Genomic DNA, 20,885 nt, shown 5'->3' on the forward strand with positions numbered 1-20,885 from the left:
AGGTGAGGTGGAAGAGGCCAGTGCTTGGGAAGCCATGGGAGCGATGGGAAGGAGGTGGCAGGAGGCATGGCCATTGGCGAGCAGAGTGGCTTGGACTGGAAAACAGGCCCAGTGGGCAGTGGAATCACACCTGGGAGGTGATGAGGTGAGTCGGAGGCCCAAAGGGGAAGGACCAGCTCCTCACAGAAGGAGGCCGCTTTAGATGTGGTGAGTGAGATGGCGGAAGGGTGGTAGATACCTAGAACCAGGGCTCAGGAAGAAGCCGGAGCTGGTGATTTGTTCTGAGTCCTGAGAGGATTAGGTAACCTCGGGAAAGCCAGCAAGGGAGGTTTGGCAGAGCTGGGGGAAAAAATATCTAGAAACTTGGGGGAGAGAGGTGAGAACTAGGTCAAGAAGGCCCAAGAGGCAGGGAAGAGCCAGAGGAGAAAGGTGTTCCTGAGGCCAAGCAGGTGAGGAAGGTCATCAGCACCGAGTGCAGCAGACACGAATGTGGCTGTCCCTCTGCACGAGCCGACTGTGGTGAGCGAGGTTGCACTCTGGTCAGAAGGAAACTTCGAAGACGCCTCTCTCATCTTTTAACTGTTTATTGTATAATATAAAACTACAAAAGTAAGACTGCTCATTTCCATGTACATTTAATCTGTCCAATTGTTTAGATTACAGCCCAAACCTACATGTGAATACAGCCATCTGGTTTCCGATGTAACGTCTGTAATATTGCATAGAAAAGGCACAGCTCTCAGGTCTGTGGGGGAAAGGTTACACCTCCTTTTTCAACAGCCCTCCTCAAAACCATGCACCAAACATTTCAGTATGTACAGCTTTTCCAAAATCTTGGTTGTTTGCTCATATGGATTGCACTTCTCTTCCAAACATGTTATCCCTGAAGGATGTCCAAATTTTTTATTGGCTTTGTTTGCAACAGCATTTGATCCTGGCTAAATTTCAAGAACCCATTCAGACTTTCTTAGAAGCGCTGAAAACAATTGTTCACAAGCAAGACGCACACACCTCGCTGCCCTTGGCAGTTACAGGAAGTTAACCAGTCACAGCCAGAACAGGTTAAATATGCTCTTTTCAGCAAATGTATAAAGGTCCAATTTGTAACAGCAAGGTTTTGAAATTAAGACAATTCCTAGAGAGAATAACAATCGCTGCACAAAGTAGAGTCTCTCATTTATTTTTTTTTTTTACTTCTGTCATTTAAGAAGGCTGCCCTGTGGTATTCATAATTTATTGTTTACCACAAAGGTGGCTAATAAATTTAAGCTTTAAAAATGATCCGTAAGTTGATACTTTGGCTCTTTGGAGCTTATTTATTTAAGAAATTTTCCTTGATTGACCTCAGGGCAGCTGGGACACTCCAAGGGGCTATGGCGATAAAAAGCTCAATTGATAAAGACACTGGGGTGCAGCGGGGATGTGGCTAGTTCTCACCCTTTGGTATGAATGAGGGTGTCAGTGTGGTTGCCCCTTCTGTCATAAAGAGAAAGTGCTACTAAAAAATATTTAAAAATATCAACCCTTTGATGCTTGATTTTCTTAAAAATTTGGAGGTATTGAAACATTCCTCATCCATACCTTTTGCATATTTCAAATAGACCCATATTAGAGAAGAGAGTAAAAATGAATGTGGACTGTGCATACGATGAGAAGACCCAGGGGCCTGGCTCAGCCCCTTTTAATACAGATTTACATTCCTACAAGAGAATACATTCCTACCATACATTCTGCACATGTTACGATCCAGATGTTGTTAGAGCTCCACAGTAAAATAAATATATTTACACAGAAAAAAAAAAAGGAATAAATAACTTATGAAAAAAAATCACTTCAAATTCAAAGCTCTTATTATTCTGCTCTCATCTTGTCACGTCATTGCACACCACTGTCAAGAATTGTCCTCTCCCAAGTCCCACCCAGCAGAGCTTTCTCAGGAAGGCACCTCACACTGCCTGCCTGACTCTGAACGCCACTCGATGTCCTTCACGAAGGGGAAGGCTCTGCTACCAGGTGGCATCTGCACGCACGTCCCTCGTGCCTCGCTCGGACTGGGACTCGGAGACCTCACGCAGGCGCACACCCTCCGCTGACGGGACATCGCTTTGGGAAATGAAGACACAAAGATACCAAACACTTGATGGTTTTGTTCTTTTTGAAACAGGCCACTCATTTCTCGTGTTTTCCTCCTTAGATCTAGATTATGGAGAATTTACGGTAAGGGTGTCCAGAGTTTAAAAAAGCATCTGCGTGCTGTTGCTGGGGGTTTTGTTTTGATTCTGAAGCCCAGCCTTCCAAACACGAGAGAGCCAGAGACCCACGTTTGGGCAACACTTCGCTGTGCTTATTTGAACTGTTGCCCAACATATGGGATTTGTTTAAACACATGATTAGCTAATCCAACCAAAGTACAGTTGTTCTAAGTTACTGTAAATCAGTTTTTAACAATGGCAAATCAACCGCCTTACCCTGTTATTGTTCGGAATAATCAACACTATTGTGTGTGTGCACGCATGTAGACGTGTGCAGCATGTGCTGAGCTCGTCAGGTCCTCCAGTTATCAAAAGCATGGCGTCTGGGCAGACTTACTCTCTACAGGGAAAGGATGCTCTTAAAATGGACAGGCACAGCGACACCGGAAGCATCTACAACAACCCTCACCTCAACTCTATGGTCCCTGGTCCTATCAAAGGAAATGACGTATCCTAGCAGTAAGAGGTCACCGGGTGGAGGTTGCTTGTAGGAGAACAAGTGCAATGTGATCTGCTTCTCACTGCTCTGCAGAGTTGATAATCAGCCTTTCAAAACACATTCAAGTGGGGGGGGGGGAGGGGAGAAAGCAAATTAGGATGTAGGAAGATTTAATCATATCATACATGAATTTTTTTGCTTAGACGAGCAGTTCCTTCATCACAAATATATTTACTTTGCCATGTGCATTATAAAAATAAAACTATCTATGGCTTGTTTAAAGTGCCATTTTATAAAGCTGTCTTTTCGATTGGCCAGAAAGACTCAATTTTATCCATGGCAAGAAGTGAGCAGAACTGGTGACTGAATATTGACAAATGACCAACGACAAAGACAACAACAACAACACAAATCCCATAATTTAAAAATTCTTAAATAAATATAAAAGTTATTCCTAAAGAAGCCATCTGCATTTCAATAATACAGGTTGTAACCAGCTAAAGTACCATTGGGAGAAAGAAAGAACTGAAACGAAAAGGCCATAAACAATTTCGGCAATAAGCATGATACATCGCAAACGTTTTAAAATTAAATGTACACCACTAGGAATAAAAAGCTATTTCTCAAGTGTCCTGGGGCTGGGGTTGGGGGTGGGGACGGGTGGAAAGAGGAGAAACATGCATAGAAAGTCCCGTCTGTGTATTTGGGTAAAACAGCCTTGTAAAGTGTAGTTAGAGCAGTTGATTCAAGAAAGCAACCAGACTGGAAGCTGTGACTTCATGGGGCCAACTCCAGCCACGGGTGTTCCAAGATAGCATCCCAGGCTGGGCTGAGGTGAGCCGAGCTCACTGTGGTGATCTGAGGATGCCATTTGCAGCACTTAGCAACAGAGGGAACAAAAGCTCCAGGGAAGGGAAGCAGGAAAAGACAACTGAGCAACATGATGACGCCTTCTGGGGGAGATTTTCTTCTTTACAAGTCCTACCATTGCAAGAGGGTTTAGTTCCATGAAGAGGTTAGTCGCTTTTCATAAAATTGCTTGGGTGTAAAATTTCAGGTCATCACAAAAATCAGGCCAAAAAGGAAAGACCTGGGGTCTTGTTAAAAAAACAAAGCAATTAAAAGCACAAACCCGGCATAAATATAGTGAGTACTCTGCAGCCTTCCCCTGAAGAGAGGGAGCTAAAGACAACCATCACGTAAACCCCAAGCTCGAAGGCCACCTCCTGCCAACTGCTTAACGCAAGTTTGATGAGTTGACGTGGCTCTGGCTTTGGAAGTCACAGTGCTGGTGGGTGTTCATGCCAAGGGGTTGGTGCTCGTGAAATTTGGGTGTGATATTGCCTGGCCCTTTCTTAAAGCACTGTGAGAGAGAGAGAGAGAGAGAGAGAGAGAGAGAGAGAGAGAGAGAGAGAGAGAGAAAGAGAGAAAGAGAGAGAGAGAGAGAGAGAGAGAGAGAGACCGCATGTCTGCATTTGGGGAACATCAATTGCAAATTGATTTGATCAAATTTTCTCTTTGCACCAAACACATATAAAACATTACAACTCTATAAAAGTACAAGTGCAACTTGTACATCTGAAGTTTGCAGGAACTATGTGAGCAAATCCTATCAAAATAGCTATCTCATATGTATAAACAGCATTTGTTTTTAGAAAAACAATATCATAAACTGCAGAATCTGTACAAAAATATAAAATAAATTTGGGCAGCAGTTTCTAAACAGCCATGTAAATGCAACACTTAGGAGGAGTAGTTAATGCCTCTAAAAAGGCTGAATTGCCAAGTCAACCTATACAGGGCAAAAATGCCAGAAAAGGTACTGAGATTATCTAAATAATATATATATATATATATATATTCTTTTTACCTCTTGCAATAAAACTTATAGAAAAAATAGACAAATATGCACATGCAATTTACAGCTTTTCCAACTTATTCCTTGTGCTTCACTTGAACTGTTTGTTTTTGTCATTCAACATAGCAATATTGTCTTCAAATGTCTTCTTTCCTATTCCAAGGTAGTAGGTCTCTGAGGAACCACTCAAAAAAGCGTATTAAAAGTGGTCATACTTGGATGAAGGCACTCCAACTCTGCTCAAAGCAAAAACTAGTGTGATCCTTTTGTAAAATGTTCTTTTCTTTCTGAAAAAGGCAAGCAAGGGTGCATGCACAGTGCGGAGAGCTGTCAGGGCGCAGGGACAAGCACAGGGGCTGGGTGGGCGGCCACCAGGCCTTAAGACCCCACCAGCACCTCCATGATGTGGTCCAGCTCCGTGAGGTCCATTTTGAAAGGCTGACTGGGGGCGACGGGCTGGCTGCTGTAAGGGGCGAGAGTCTTGAGGAGGTCGTCGGCCGACACGGGGGCCATTTTTGAGGCCGTGCCTGACGCGGACGTGCAGGGGTCAAAATCATACATGGACGTGTCGATGTCCGCGAACAGGATGTCGTCCAAGGTCAAGTCTGTCAGAAACCCCGTGGACGTCGTGATCTCAAAATTCCCGGGAAGCGACTCCATGAGCCTGGGGTCGTCGGCTCGGGCCTCCGGGAGCCCCTCGTGTTTCTGGAGGCCGGGCTGGGCGGCGTCCCCTTTGGCGCGCTCGGCGGCCGCGGCGGCCTCGGCGGAGGTAGATGTGGGGCAGAGCTCCTCGATCTCGTCCAGCGCGGAGGAGAAGCTGTCCTTCTCCGGCGGGAGGGCTGGGGGCGAGAGTTTGGTGGGGCACACGGGCTGCAGGGCCTGGGAAGTGCAAAAAGTGTCATCGTCGGCCTCCAGCAGGGAGGCGGGGGTGAGGCAGGCCTCCAGGGGCGTAGTGCTTCCGGGGTCACAGGGGTGCGCGGCGCCCGCGGGGTGGGGGTGCCCGGGCGCCGGGGGCGCCTCGCGGTAGCTGTCGCTCAGCGCGTCGGCCGGCTGCGAGGAGGGGGCGAACACGGGCCGCAGGCTGCCTTCCTGTTTGAGCTCCTCCTGGATCCGCCTCAACATGTTGTTGATTAAAACGGTCTTCTGCAAGCTGGGTTCCGTGAGGGGCCGGTGGTTGTAGAGTTTCATAAGGGAAATGTTGAAGATAGTCTGGCGCTGTAAGGTGTAAGACACCTTGGATGGCCCGTCAGAGGGAGACACAATTTTGCCTTCCAGCCCATCTTCATGCTCATCAAACTTCCGTTTTCCTCCTTTCCCCAACATATATCTGCAAAGGAGAAAGGAAGGAAATGGAGTCAATCACAAGAAAATTCATGTTTGCCATAAAAAAGATGCTGGTTCAGAGGCCCGGCCTTGGACTTCAGACCCTTGCCCTGGGTTAGAGCAGGTGAATGAATGGGGGGGACCTTTAGAACAGGAGAGAACTGGGAAGGCTACCTTTGTATGCCCGGGGAGCAGATTTTGTGAGTAGGTAGTCTGGTGAATATATTTCTTGAGAAATGTGTACGACACAGACAAGTTAAACGTTACCATGGAAACCGTGATTTTGACTTTCTCAGCTAGTGTGCTTGGTTCGCATGCCTAACATTATCATGCAGGTTCAGTTTCCCTCCCCCAAACAGATTTATTTTTAAAGCCCAAGAAAACACTTACAATGCTATGACCTAAACAGATAGAGGTGTCATAGATTACAGCTGGAACACGTCTTGAAAGAGTAAAAGAACCAAGTTAGAGAAGGAGGAACATGTAGAGTTGGTAGAACTGTCTGTGCTTTCAAAACGCCTTTTCCTTCCTCTTTATGCAGAAAAACCTTTCTGCTTGTTTGGTGACATGTGGCGAAGCACTTGGCCTGCGTTAAATGACCATAGTCATTGAGCTGCCGCCGCTTTTTCAATCTAGAATCCAGTGGAAGAATGTGGCTTTCCCAGCCCAGATTTTTCCATGCCTCAGTTTCATTGCATAGTTATATCTGAATGCAACTGGATTAATTTTAAAGTAATTTGCTCTGACTAATTTGCTCTGACTCTACACATTGCTGTTTGGATACTTGAGCCACTTCTTAACAAAATACCTACTGTGATTTGGGAGACACGTTTGTATTTCAAAACAACCTTGTATCTCAGACCTTGAGCATCTGATAATGGGTTGAATTTTAACTCCTGTCCCACCATGATCAACTGCTTAACTGTCTCCTCTCTTGCTCTGGCTCCAGTAAAGACACCCTCTGCTGGCCACGCCTTCTGGAGAGGGGTCTTCCCTCTAAGAACTGCTACCATGCAAACACAACAATCCAAGTCCTTCACCTTTGCCTCACAGACTTCACTTTCTAATCATTTAATCAAGAAAAATGTCCTAATGTTGCATAGACCAGGAGACAAGGTTCTAATTCACCTACGCCGGGTGCTTGCTCCCTCACCTCCTGTACGGCTCGGACTCACGGCCACTTGTTAATTCTCTCCTCAGTGTCACTCACTCTTTCTGGTATCTTCCTGTACAAGCAAGTGCTTGGTAGTGACACAATTTTTCTTTTCTTTTTTTTTAAAGATTTATTTATTTATTTATACATGCACTGGGTACAGTCAGAGGCGAGGGAAAGTGAGAGAATTCACCAGAGCCAGAGCGGGGAGCAGAACAGGCAGAATGATGAAGTACACTGCTGAGGGGAGCAGCGGGCGGCAGGAGAGGTCTGCGCGCCATGTGTGACCCTCCTCTGGTGGCCGGGGAGCAGCCGGGGATCGAACCGGCGCTGCAGAGGCTGTGGGCAGCTTCACAACCCAGTGCTCAACCGCTGCGCCACTGGGGAGGCCCCCACAATTTTTCTTTTAAAAGCGATATGCCTTTTACTGAATTGCTTCAGCTGATTTTGACGGCACCTCATTCAATCCTTTGTTAACTCACGCCACATCTATGCAGTCTTGGTAGTCTGCCAGGCACTGGGGAGTCCTACGGATGAATAAAGCCTGGCTTTCAAGGGGCTCAATATCTTGTACACTTCATTATCATTTTGAATTATGAGTCTCATCCTAAAGGAATAGGCTAACCATAATAAAACTTTACAGAACTTCCTTCCAATGCTTTATTAAGGAGGTCACTTGCCTCTTGAGGCAGACATACTTGCTGATGGCCAGTCTGGCATACAAGTCCCACTTGGGGTAACCACCTTCATGTGTCTCAGTCTCCAGGAGAGAAAGACCAAGGCAGTTGCAACTGATGGTCAGAATCACTTTGACAGTTTGTTAATGCTCATAAAGAACGTGCAGTTACTTGTATTAAATTCTCCCTCATTTTGTAAACATTGTGTAAACATTTTCTGACACGGCTGTCAATCACTAGAGCCAAAGACCAGTCCCATAATTAACGGAAAGACTTCACATGTTTTTCACTTAACAAAAACACTTTCTACCTTAAACATTGTAAGTGTTACAGTGACATGGGCCTCCCTGGTGGCGCAAGGGGTGAAATGTCTGCACTATGAAGCTATCCACAGTAACTGCAGCACGAGTTTGATCCCCTGCTGGGATGCTGACCCACATGGTGCAGCAGACCTCTCCTGTCTTGCCTGCTGCTCCCCTCAGCAGTGTATTTCAGTCAGTCTGCCTGTTAGGCTCCCCATTCTGTCTCTGGTGAATTCTCTCACCCCCCGTACCTCTGGCCTGTACCCCAGTTCTTGTATGCATAAATAAATAAATCTAAAAAAAAATGACAACTGAGAGGTCTCCCTGGTGGCACAGGGTTTAAGGTCTCAGCACTATCAAGATTTGGCCAGCCACTGCAGGCATGAGTTAGATGTAGGCCAGGAAGCTAACCCACAAGATGCAGCAGACCTCTCCTGTCTTGCCTGCTGCTCCCCTCCCCTCAGCAGTGTATTTCAGTAGATCCGCCTGTGGGAATCAGACAGAACACTCCCCACTCTGTCTCTGGTGAATCCTCTCACCCCCCCTCCCCACCTCTGGCCTACACCACAGTTCTTATATGCGTAAATAAATAAAATCTTAAAAAAAAAAAAAAGCATTACGGTGACCACCTCACCGTTGTTTTGAAGCAGATAATCTTTTGAAACAGATAATCGTATTAACACTTAAACTATTAGTATTTGCTTACAATTTAAGCATTTAAAAATACTAGCAAAATTCCACTTTGGCCAAAGAGCTTCTTACTGAGTGCATTTAATTCTCATACAAAGCTTCTATGTAGTCTATTCTATGTTATAAAGTGATCAAGCACAACACTTTGAAAGTGCGTGCGTGTGTACACAAACAAACATACATACACTCTGATACAGTGTTTCTCAAAGTGTGATCAGTAGTTGGGCTGTCTGTGAACTGTTCCAGGTCCTGAGGAGGTAAGCAGAGATACTGTATTACTTAGAAAATGTTTATAGAAAATTAATAGAGTAACTGTTCGTGTGCAATTTTTAAAATGAGGCTTCTATTTTCTACCTCTTTGTACTTTTATGTCATTTTTCTAGTAATTATTTGCATCATGTTTTACTGAAGTACTAGTCCATTAAGAAAAACAAACGAGATGATCCCTTATTACAAAAAGTCTGAGAAGCACAGTTCTAAAATATAACCCAAATACCCAAATAAAAACAAGCTAGGTAGCTCAAAACCATTTTGGATTGTTATTGGTTTTCTGGAGAAGTGACAGGCAAGACAGTGTAGACTTTTCTTTTAGTCATTGATATAGAACTATCTTTTAAAGACTAGTTGCCAGAATAAACAACAGGACTTTCTCAATAACTCCCATTTCTCTAGAAAGAATCACTTAATCTATAGAACTCAAATATTTAAAAAGCAAACTGGTCATGCATTACTGGAAGTATTTAGCAGCATTCCCACAGCTGAAGGAGATTGTTGGAGGTACTTTCAGAGTCAATGTGAGAAGCACCCAATTCCAATTAGAACGCTCTAGTTGGTCACAGCTGTGTGATAATCCTAACGATTTAGGAAAGGTCTGATAAGACGTTAGTAATGCTGTCAGGGGAAGAGGAAGGAGGGCTCTTGTAAGCCAAAGCTGAGTCCAGAGAACAGAAACAGACAAAGCGAGTCTTGGATGGTTTTCAAATGTGCAGATAGAGTTTGTCTCAAAGCAGCCTCTGCTTTTACTTCTCTATTTTGTTTTATGAAGCAAGACCGGTATCAAACACCTGGTAAGATTGCAAAATGCACACAGTCCTATTTGTAACCCTAATTCCGGCTTTTCACAGAAAGGAATAAAATACAACGTAATTAAATCTCCATATTATCACTTAGAAATTTTAAAAATTAAAAAATGAATTTAAAAAGAGTTAAAAGTTTTCCCATAGTTTGCTCAGCACATCGTTAAGAGTCTTACCACTGACCACATTCAGAAGAGGCCCCAACTCTGAGGCCGTGAATGCCCACTACTCTCCGGCTGTACGACTTTGCCCTTCTAGAGTGGGGCACAATTCAAACTCAAGTCTCTTAAGAACCCGAGAAGAGTTGAATGATTTCTCCAGGCCAAGAGCTCAGGCTGGCCAAAGCCAGGGACAGCCCAGTTCCTAAGAAGCCTCTTTCCTCGGGCACTCTATGAAAATAACAATAGCTCTTCAAGCAAGCTATTGGAGAGGCACGTGACCTTTTAAAAGGCCTTGCTAGACTGCAGCTCAAAGCAAAGCCGTAGCAGGAGCTCAAACTAACAGGGGGGTGGAAGAAGGGGAAAGTAGATGTCTGTTGTTCTGTCCAAAAAGGCCCTGTCATGGCTGTGGACCACTGACCCAAGCAAGCACGGTGGGCCCAGGGTTCACTGAAAGAAGAGGCTGGGTCAAGTCTGGTTCCTGGGCCACCCCAAGGCTTGCATATCTCACTTTTTCCTCCCTCGGGCTTGTGAGCACCCAAGACCAAAGCCCATGTCTTTTCCCCAATTTGCATCAAGGCTGGATTAGGGTCTCCCAATGTGGAGGAGTGAGATGGGTGGCCTTCCCTTTTCTGCCCACCCAGGACCCTAAAACTAACCACAGCCACTTTTCTATTGAATATTCATTGGCTTTTACATAAGGTGTGTGATAAACATCTCCCATCTCCAAAAATCCTTGAGAAACAAACTCCTAACATTCTGATTTTCTTGACATAAATTTTAGCAACTATTAACTGCAGCAAACTGAGTATTAAAAATGAAGATCAAATCTCACTGGTAGCAACATAAAAGAAAACTTCTCTGCCGGAGTTTCCCAGGAAGTTTGATACTGAACACAACTCTATGTACCAAATGTGTCTTCCAACTGCTTAGCTTCCCCTAGGAAAGGTCCTGATCTCAAGAGCTACAATCTGCTTTGGGAACAGTAACAAATAACCAAAGCCCCCAGGAGATTCGCTAGAAGAAATACAGAGAAGCAGGAAATGATATTACCTGACTACTTGGGGGTTGCGGATTCTGAGAGATTATGATGGATGGTGATGGGGAGACCCTGAAGACAGGACTTGAAGTTTCTATTTAAGGTGGGATTGTCTCCTAAAATCTGTTTCCCAACCCTCGGGAGTAAGCCCATGAGGGCCCAGGCTTTTGTTGATGTCCCTATCCTTAGGACTGGGCAGTTCCTGACTCGCCGAGCTCATGGCACAACAGTCAATGAACCCATGTTAAATGGTGAGAACAAGAAAAGACACTGCGGGACAGTCAGAGAAGAACTACAAAACAAAGATATGTGTATATTTGGCCTAGCGTGAACTGTGCTTGGAAGAGAGTGTACAGCAAAGGGGAGAGAAGACTGGACCTTTTACCGGATGGGGCCAGGGTGAGGAAATGCACCAGGACATCAGGGTTAGAGGGGTGGCAGGGTGTGCACAGCGAGCTCTCTGGTAAATGCTTCTTTCACTCTAGTATCAGCCTCACCTGGAGGGTTTGTGGACACAGAATGCTGGGCCCAGTCCCCCCTTCCCCAAGATTCTCAGGCAGAAAATGAGGCAAAGCGCCTAAGAACCCTCATTTTCAACAAGTTTCCAGGTGGTGCTGGTCTGGGAACCTCAATTCAAGAAGCACAGTTTCCTATTTTCCCCATCTGGCCATTTAGTTTTTTAACACTGAGAATCTCTTTACTCAATATTGAGTCCACAGGTCTTCCTTGTTTGTCTAAGCAAATAAGGAAAAAAAAAGGTAAGTGATTAAAAAAAAAAAAAAAGACCATGCAGATGTCTTCAGGTCAATTTTAATGATGAAGCCCAGCTTCCCAGACTGATATTATCAGACCCCACAGTCCTTCTATCCATGGGGGCTGATTCTCCTTGCTGTGACCTTAGCGTGAAGGGCAATGAGGTTTTATGCTCAAAGTCCAAAATAGAACTGAGATAGTACCAAAGGGTTAAAAGGGGAGCATTTCATAGTTTTTATATTTTTTAAGGCATTAAGTCAAAAATGCAAACATTATAAAAGGACAAGAAATCCTCTTAACCCAGTGCCTTTCAACTATTTAAAAAAGCTTTGTTAACCATTTAAAAATCACTCTCCTTTAACGTAATTTTTACCTGTCAAAATTAATGTCTTGATTTTTAAAAAATTGTTTTTCAATCTAGTTTTGCTAAGTTGTTTTATTTGATGAAGTACCAAGTATACATCCTTGCTAATACTTTGACAGTACAGAATTTCTCTCAGGTGTGCTCACCTCGTAGCTCTCCCACCACCAAAGCACCTACGTCCTCCACCAATGTCATGATTTTTAAATTTAGAATATTAAATTTACTTTTGCTAATGACCACGTCTGTCACCCCCACCGATAACAACATAACCACTACTTTTCCCTGCGGACTCACCACAGCCCTCTTCCTGGCTTTCTGACTCTATGCTGATCCAAAAAACATGCAAAAGACTGCATTACGCTTTACTCTGATTCATCCCAAGCAAGATTTATCACTCCAGACAGAAGGAAAACCCTCCACCTCATCCTACTCAGTATCCAGAGAATTAAGGCTACAACAGGTACGCCGTTCAGACTGCTAGCTTGGTCCCAAAATCTAAAGGGAGGAAATGACTAGAAGGTGGGAGTGAGCACATGATCAAAAAGACAGCAGTGGTCCTGGCCCTGGTGGACTTTGCGGCGTGGAAAGGACACCAGGGCAGGTGTGGAAAGGACTCCCCACTCAGCACGGCCGGGTGGAGCGGGAATTCTGGTAGTCATTACTTCAAAGCACCTCAAAGCCCAACTGGTTAGTTTCTTGGGTACATTTTCAAGAGCCTGTTCCAATTTCTTTTGGAGTAATGAACAACAACTAGAAAACCAGCGTTTTCCCTTTTCTGGAGTGTAGCAGGCTTAAGTGTTTGTTTAAAAGGTTAACAAGGAAGCACTAGGGGCCCGGGGCCCCTAGTAGGGGAGGGGACACTCCTTGGAGGGGGTGAGATGGCTTTGGGGAACTGGTCATCTTCACCGGGCAGTGAGGACACTGGCATTTGCTTTGGGGTAAGTCACTGGCCCGTAACATTTGGAATCTGGGCACATTTCTGCATGTGTTCTACGCCTTAATAAGAATGTTTCAAAAACACTAGTTAATAGCTCTCAAGAAAAAAGCCTATTTCAGAGGGTGCTTTAAGAAGCCATATCTCTAATCTTTTCAGTTATGCTGCCCAATGAGACCACCACTGGCTGCGGAGGCATTCAGAAGCATCAATGACTAAAAATCACTAAAATAAGGCATTTCTAGCAATGCTAACAATATTGAACGATGATCTGTCCTCATGGAGCTACCCCTTTTGAAGAAAAAAGTTAAGAGAAGCTGTGTAACGAATCTTAAAAGAGACTATTTCTCCATGTTGACATCCTGGCTACTAAACCCCAAAGCCCTTTAAGTGGAAACACACACATTCTTTCAGTTTCTTTTGGGGGCAATGGCAGGAGTGCCTCTGGTGTCATTAATTGTGTGTGTGACAGACTTCTGAAACCAAGAGAGGTCAGCCAGAAATGATTTTGGACAACTTCTGAAACGATATTCTCACTGTCTCCTTACCCCCCCCCCACTTGCCCTAGGGCGCATTTTGGAGCCTGCTCTCCAGGGGGTCTGAAGGGAGAGCCTGGACTCCCACCAAACGCCACCCCCCACCGGCAGCGTGGGCGGAGGCCGCGAGGGGCTACCCACCCGGCCACACCGCAGCTCTCCGCAGGAAGGAAAAGCCAATCCTACCTCGGAGTGGGGGTGGGGAGCTCATGCGCTTTGCTAACACTCTACACTGTTAAAAATGTTACACCTTAAAAAACACACAAGACCTAGAGTCTGATCATGTCTGTGCTTCTAGAACCCTCCCTCCCTTCCGAGTAACAAAACATGCCAGGAGAGCAAAAAGGCCACCAAGAAAAGGTGGTGATGCTGGCGGTGATGCTCTCTCTGGAGAAAGCAAATAGGAGTAGCCCCAGTCGCCACCCCCCAAACTCCAGGGTGGCAATTCAGGGGAGGCCGCCGGGAGGGTGAGAAGGTCCAGGCACAGCAAGTCCAAGGGCTGCGTGCCGACTCCAACCCCAGCTTCTGCTCTAGGGGAATGGCAGAAACGGGGGCAAATTCCAACAGGGTTAGAAAGTCTCTCTGCTTATTTCCAGATAGGGTAAGGTCTCCCAGAAGGCAAGGCAGAGGTTAGTAACAGAACCCCTAAAGCTGCCCAAATTGGGGAAGCTTTTTTAGAAAACCAAAGCTCATCGAGGATGAGGACCCTCCAGTAACATCCATGCTAATTGGTAAGTAAGACAAAGCCTTCCCTGGCAAATCAGCAATGTAATTATGGAGCCGGTCACTGGACGAGGCCAGTTAACTGCGCGCGGGCGCTATTCTGAAGGGGTAACCCGACACCGGGGCTGGCGGCCGGCGCTCCCCGCGCCCCCCCCCCCCCGCAGCGCCCCGGGCTCCGCGGCCCAAGGCCCCGCACCCGCTGTTTATGAACGATCAGATACTGCATTTCCACGGAGACGACCGAGCCTGAAGCTGAAGTGAAATTTGGCCGGAAAATCAACCTCTAAGTAGAAACAACAACGTCAACAAACCAACTTGCACTGTTGGGGGGGGGGGGTGTCTTCTAAAGGCCACCTTTAAAGGAACCCCAACTTTCTCTCTCAGCACTTTTCACATACTTCTGTTAAACTGAAGACAATTTCTGACACTGGTGGTCTGTTAAATATATTCTCTCTTGGGAAAAGAAAAGAAACTATTTTAATGGTTGATTAATTCTGGGAGAAAATGTTTCAAGTAAATATTTCTTTGGAACCGACTATGGTCTTGTTAATAAACATCTGGGGGGAGGGGGAAGACAGGCTCTCTAGAATGTAACTGTTCAGTAGTATAAAATGTTTCTAACATCCTGTGTTATTGGTTCCTCCACCAGCTGGGAATTTTAGGGTTTTAAACCTAGTTTGCATGAAGTCAAGAAACAAGTCACCTTCCAAAGACAATGAAAATGCTGACGATTCTTTAGTTTGACCTAAGAATTCTGGCCAGAAGCACTGCACACCTAAAGCAAAAGGCTGACTACAATATACAGTTTCTAAACTTAAGTTTCATGAAAACGTACCCAATATGTTACGATACCTGGAATGTGCTTTAAAATACTTCAGAATAAAACTGGTCATGGAGATGAAACAAGATCGACAAAATATTGACAGGTCACTGTCGAAGCTGAAGAATAAAGGGGTGCGTTGTACCCTTTACTTTTGTGGATGTTTGGAATTTTCCATAATAAAAAGTTTACAAAACAAAACAAAACCACCACCCATACAATATGCCGCTACATATTTAAATTTTTTTTAAAAAACCAAATAAACGCAATGAACTCTTTACTATCAATGAGAACCATTATATTAACTTGATAGGTTATTTTGCGCACAAGAATGCTATTAATGATCTATGTAAACAAGCATGCCCAGTGTCAGTCCCAACTCCTTTTAAGCTTGGAAAGACCGCGTCACATTGAACCACAAGGGGGCGCAGCGGAGCAAGAGGCACTCCTTGAAGTCTCTGCTGCAATTTCTACCTGCATAGCTCTCAAACTACACACATTTCCAAGGTTGTTCCCTAATACTGGTCTCCACAGGACATCGCGAAGCAAGCTGAGAGCCTCACCATGACCAAACTAAATTATATTATGCTATAGTTCAAATTAGTTCAAATATAACACTGGTGTTTCAAAAGCCATGGTTAAAATCCATGGAGGATCCCTGAAGAACAAATATCCAGCAACAAACATTCAAACCCACACCATAAAACCTGGATTTGGAGAAGCCAACAGTTAAGAACTTCCAATGGTGGTTCTAAAGTGGACTCCCAAGTACACAATGAGTCTCAAGGTTAGCAATAAGAATTTTACTAAGTATAGAAAAATCTTCAATAATCCTATTGCTTTCTTAATAACCAAAAATTACCTCCAGACTGAACAGATGCTAGTTCTGGCAGTTATCTGGGAAAATCTCTTAAGGAATATTGGGGAGAAGCCATTTAATTGTAAAATGTACCATAGTTAACTTCAAAGATATAATGAAACAAGTTCTGTATAACTACTTGCTAGAATTCTACTCAAACTATGAGTTCAGGTTCTAGGATGCTGTATGTTCAATAACAATCTTCATAACAGATGAATTGTTATCACTGAACTTTCTGTGGAAATTCGGTAAATATGGACAATGTTTTTACAAATATAATTATAATCTCTTAAATTATGATGCTACTTCATACAGATTTTAAGTTAGGGACACATCGTTAGCATGCTGAATCTACAGTCTCATTAACATAGGGAAAGGAACTCTTATATTTGAATTTTTTCCCCTAAGAGTATGTGTATGTAAAAGCTAGCCAGCTGCGCCCTACCCCCATTCCAGCACATAATGAAAATATTTTTTTCCTCCTGTATTTATAATTGCTTAGATGGGATTCTGGTTTCAATCCTCTAGTAGCATCTTTTCCCCAAAGATACCTTGTTTTTCCCCTTCCCACCAGAGACCCCTTACAAACAATGTCAAGGGGAAAAGGCTTAGGTAGAAACAAAATGCCTTGCCAAAATAATGTGACAATTTTTTGTTGTTTCTTAAGAGGCCAGTGAATACACAAAACAGTCACACTAAAACAGGTAAATGTAATTTGTTAGCCAAAAAAAAACCTATGAAAAATAAAAGTGCACATTAGTTAAAACAAAAGGTCTTGCTTTAACAAAAGCTTTTAAGGTTAGGCCAACTAATTGCCACCAAATAAAACTAACAGAATTAAGCATGCTATACTGGGAAGTATTTTTATGGAAGAGTTTCTTAAAGAGTATGATTAGTTTTTAATCTTTGTTTTCAAATGTGGAATATTTTAGTACTGTAAAAAAGTCATTTAAAACAAGATATGCTATAAAATATTCCTTACAAATACAGAACATATTTCATCTTTTAACTTCCAAAGGCATTCTCAAGAGGGAAAGCAGAGAAATGTTATTTCTTTATTTACTTACTTAATTACCGAATAAAACTAAACACTGTATTGCATGATAGAAATCTGGATGCCCTAAAACTATCATATTTCTACAACATGACAAATGAAGTTTTAGACATTTAAGATACAGGATAGGAGAAATATACTTAAGACACATTAAGGAGAGGAAGTTAACTTTCATTATATACATGTCTGTCCCATATAAGCAGCAGACAGATTTTATTTCAGTTATGCTAGTTGTTAAAGTTTTACAAAGACAATTTTTTTTTTTTTACTGTAATTTTTGGACAGTGTATTTCTCCCCTCAGGTGTGGTCACCACTGTTCTCCCACCACCAAAGCACCCATAGTCCACCACCATATTCCCTGGTGCTCTTCCCCCACCTCTCACTCCCCTTCACCCCTCCCCCATCTCTTCCCGCCCCCATGGATGCCTCATATTTATGGTCAGGTTTCAAGGTTTTTCTTGCAAAGACAATTTAAACTTTGTATCATATGCTGAACAAGTCACAAAGCAGAAAAAGGAACTAAGTATACAAACTAAACTTGAGGGCAGTAAATGACACTTTGTAAATACAGCAGCCATTCACTGAAAAATAATTACTTTGGGTCTATTTTGAGATAAAACATAGTTCTTCCCAAATACTTCTGAGTACTGATAATTAATGATCCATGGCACTTTACGCAAAGTCACTTAGTCAAATATAATAAAAACAACCAGAGCACCACGCTGAATGTAATAAATATTTATTTTCTAAGGAAGCTACCTTTTAACACTTGGACTTCAGTGATCTTCAATGATCCTTAAGGGGAGCCTGCTCTTCCCCCACCTGCCCCACTTCTACCCACTAGCATTCCATTTGCCCAGTCAATCTTCAGGAGCTTTGGAAGCAAAGAGGCACGTGCCACTTGAGGAATCCACACTTTAAAGTGTAAAGCAGCTACTGTTCAACAGCTATAATCATCACCAGGTGAAAAGTGGATACGGTAAAAATATTTTTACAAATCACTCTGTTCAGAAAAGACCATCACCAGGTTCATGATAAACAGAGGGATAGTTGCAAAAAAAATTTTTTTCTTCTTCAGCAGAGCACAGTGCTCAAATTCCTCTGCCAGATCAAGTTTTCTGTGACAGCGGGGAAGACATAGAAGTACTTACATGGAGGCTCCTGCCTCAAAAAGGGAAAGAAATCTGAAAAGCAAATCTGTATCATGTATTATTATAAAATGGGATAACCACCCAGGGAGGACCAGTGGCTCCCTTGTTATCTCTCCAGCGTGGCTCGAATTTCATGCAAACATGCTCTGGTGTAGAGATGACCTTGGGACTTTCAGATTCTCTGAGTTTAACTTAGGCAACTCTTCTAAACACAAGGGTGGGGTACTCTAGAAGGCCTGCTAGAAGCTCCAGGAGCTGTGTGGCATGGGCTGATAAGCAGCCAGCCAGAGGAGAAGAGAGCAAGGGACTAAAAGTTGAGCTGCAGCAAGTGATGTTTCATTATTCATTTCTTCCGTGGCATATTCAAGTAATACATTTCACTTTTGTTCAACGGGTTCACACAGTACACAGTCCATTGTAAACACCGTTGTGAGTGTGTATATAAAATGTCCTTAAGAATCACTTCCCCTTCACTACTCTAGGCGAAACTCCTTAGAAACACGAAAGTGCCTGGAATAGGGTCTTTTCAGTTAACAACCAATGAGGATGATGAAAGGGAAAAACTGAGAACTATTAAATGGTAAGTCTGAAAAGTTACAGGTTTTTGCAAAGAGACAAAAAGATAGCAATGCAGATATGACTTAGTTTTAGGAACGCAGGTTTGCTGCAACCTGGAGTTACTAGAGAAACAAAGCTGCCTTTGGGCACCTAAAACTAGTCAGACCTGCTATAGCAGTTGCACAGTGACTCCAGATCTGTCCTCTGCTCTCCTCCCTCCAGCCCCCACCCCGAGTTGCTCACTCCACTCCTCACAGCACTACGACCGGCACACTGGCCCCTCATTCTGCCATCCCCACTCACAGACTGGAGCCAGCTCTGGACACAGCATGCAAGTATAACAGGAGGCCAGACAAGAGAGCAGATGCCAACTCCATTCTGAACTGAAAGCTGCAATGCGTGCAGAACACAGTTTATGTGATTCTGGGTTTCTAAAGTAGACAGATCAAATGGTGGTGTCTGCTTCCATGATTCCCAGCAGGTATTTCCAATTAAGTTTTCATACGAGTGACAGAACCACCAGCCTTCTCAGCATTAGGAGTCCTCAGACCACAAAAAGTCCAGAATTTCCGAGTCTGCATTGTCTGTATGTGGTGCTTGTTTAAACGATAAGCATCTGTTTTGTCCTATTAGAAATCATGTTGTCAAAGGTATTATGGGGTTTTTATTTTGCAATTTTTATTTGTATTTCAAAAAAAAATTTTTGACAGCTAAGCATGTTTTGTTTGTCTAATGATCTTCAAGGAAAAAAAACCAACAACAAGGCGTCTATTTATTACCCAGAATAGGAATGTCGTCTTATTGGCCTGACATATGCCATTCACAGATTCATACAAAGAATGAACTGCCACACAGAGCTCATGGAGAAAGACACTGCTCCACACAATGAGTGATGGGCGCTCCAGGGGACAGCTCTGTTCGCTGGGTACCCAGCATCTGCACAGAGGGCAGAAGTTTGCCTCTAATACCAACTGTGCCGGCCATTGGAGTCAAGAATTCTTTAAAAAGACACACCAACTTTTGTCAGTAGTTGCTTCTTTCAAGAATATTAAAGCTAAATTAAATATTCATACACTTCCTAAGAAGGTACTAGAGTGTAGGATTTTTATCAGTCGGTTAAGGAATAACTATATGGACAGAAAATATTTGATTTGTGCATATGCTGTGGCCTTGGTGTTCTGCTGGGCAGTGCTAATTAATGAAAAGACCGAAGTAGGCTGGTGTTACTCTTATTATGAAGCCATTTTCACTTAAAACTGGAGCTTGCCCTCTGTGCCTTTAGCATACACTTGATCTTTGGACCTAGTAATCAGAAATACCTCCCTCTCACACACTCTCTCCACCCCCTCCCTTTGCCAAAATACTACTGCAGCGAGAGCTATCTCCTATACAGTATGTCCTAACAGTAAGTAAGAAATTTCTGTAAGCATTGAAGTTTAAAAAAATTCTACAAGAGAATTAAAGTTCACACTCTCAAATACTTCACTCATCTCTACATGTTAAATCTGTATTTAATATTGACAAAGTGGATCTTGACTTTTCAGATATAACTGAAGTAGAAAACAAAGCTTGATGCTTTTCCTACTGTTCTTTAAAAAGAAGAAACCTCTAACTACAACTTCTTGTTGTAGTTTTCACCTTCCTTAATTACCAAAATGCAAGATACTTTGACTGATGTTAAACTTGGACAATTTGATACTGATAATCTGTAATATGCTACTCTATGGACAGGAAAAAAAAATCTATGTATGTATGTACATATATATGTATCTTCAACCTCTCCTCATTTCTTTTTTAAACCTGTTTTGTGTGCGCATGCCTTTCTAAAGTAGTACTGTAACTTATTCTGCTACTGGGGCACTGTTTAAAACAGTAAATGCCAAAGCTCTCAGTTGCTACACAAGTTCAAGTGAGTTTTAAAATATCAAAACTTCTATTTTACTCATTTACTACACTTGTTATTAATAATTCAGTGCATGTCAACTAGATGAAATTTGTATTTCAGTTTCACAATAAAAATGCTTTCAAAGTGGACAATTTAGCAAATAAGAGTCTAAAGATTTTCTAAATCTGAGTTAATATCTTTCTCTTAGTTCTTTAAGGGAACTTAAAGAACCTGAGCAGCTATTACTTAAGGGGGTTGTAACTGTATGGGGAATATAAAA

General features: G+C 43.2%; 1 protein-coding gene across 5 annotated transcripts in view; it reads right to left on the bottom strand.

Annotated features, from left to right (window-relative positions):
- Nucleotides 1-536: 536 nt before the first annotated feature.
- Nucleotides 537-20,885, bottom strand: part of SERTAD2 (SERTA domain containing 2) — a 114,244-nt gene continuing 93,895 nt past the window's right edge. For 4 of the 5 annotated variants that reach the window (XM_054701646.1, XM_054701647.1, XM_054701648.1 and 1 more), the window contains exon 2: nt 537-5,876. In XM_054701646.1, coding sequence (XP_054557621.1) covers nt 4,928-5,872 — 945 coding nt within the window. In that variant the 5' untranslated portion in view covers nt 5,873-5,876 and the 3' untranslated portion in view covers nt 537-4,927. Of the gene's footprint in view, nt 5,877-6,046; nt 7,181-20,885 lie in introns of those variants that run through there. The other variant, XM_037527494.2, reaches the window with a different exon arrangement.

This window comes from Talpa occidentalis, unplaced genomic scaffold (genome assembly GCF_014898055.3).
Source record: "Talpa occidentalis isolate TD23 unplaced genomic scaffold, MPIMG_talOcc4v2.1 talOcc4.5, whole genome shotgun sequence".
NCBI lineage: Eukaryota > Metazoa > Chordata > Mammalia > Eulipotyphla > Talpidae > Talpa > Talpa occidentalis.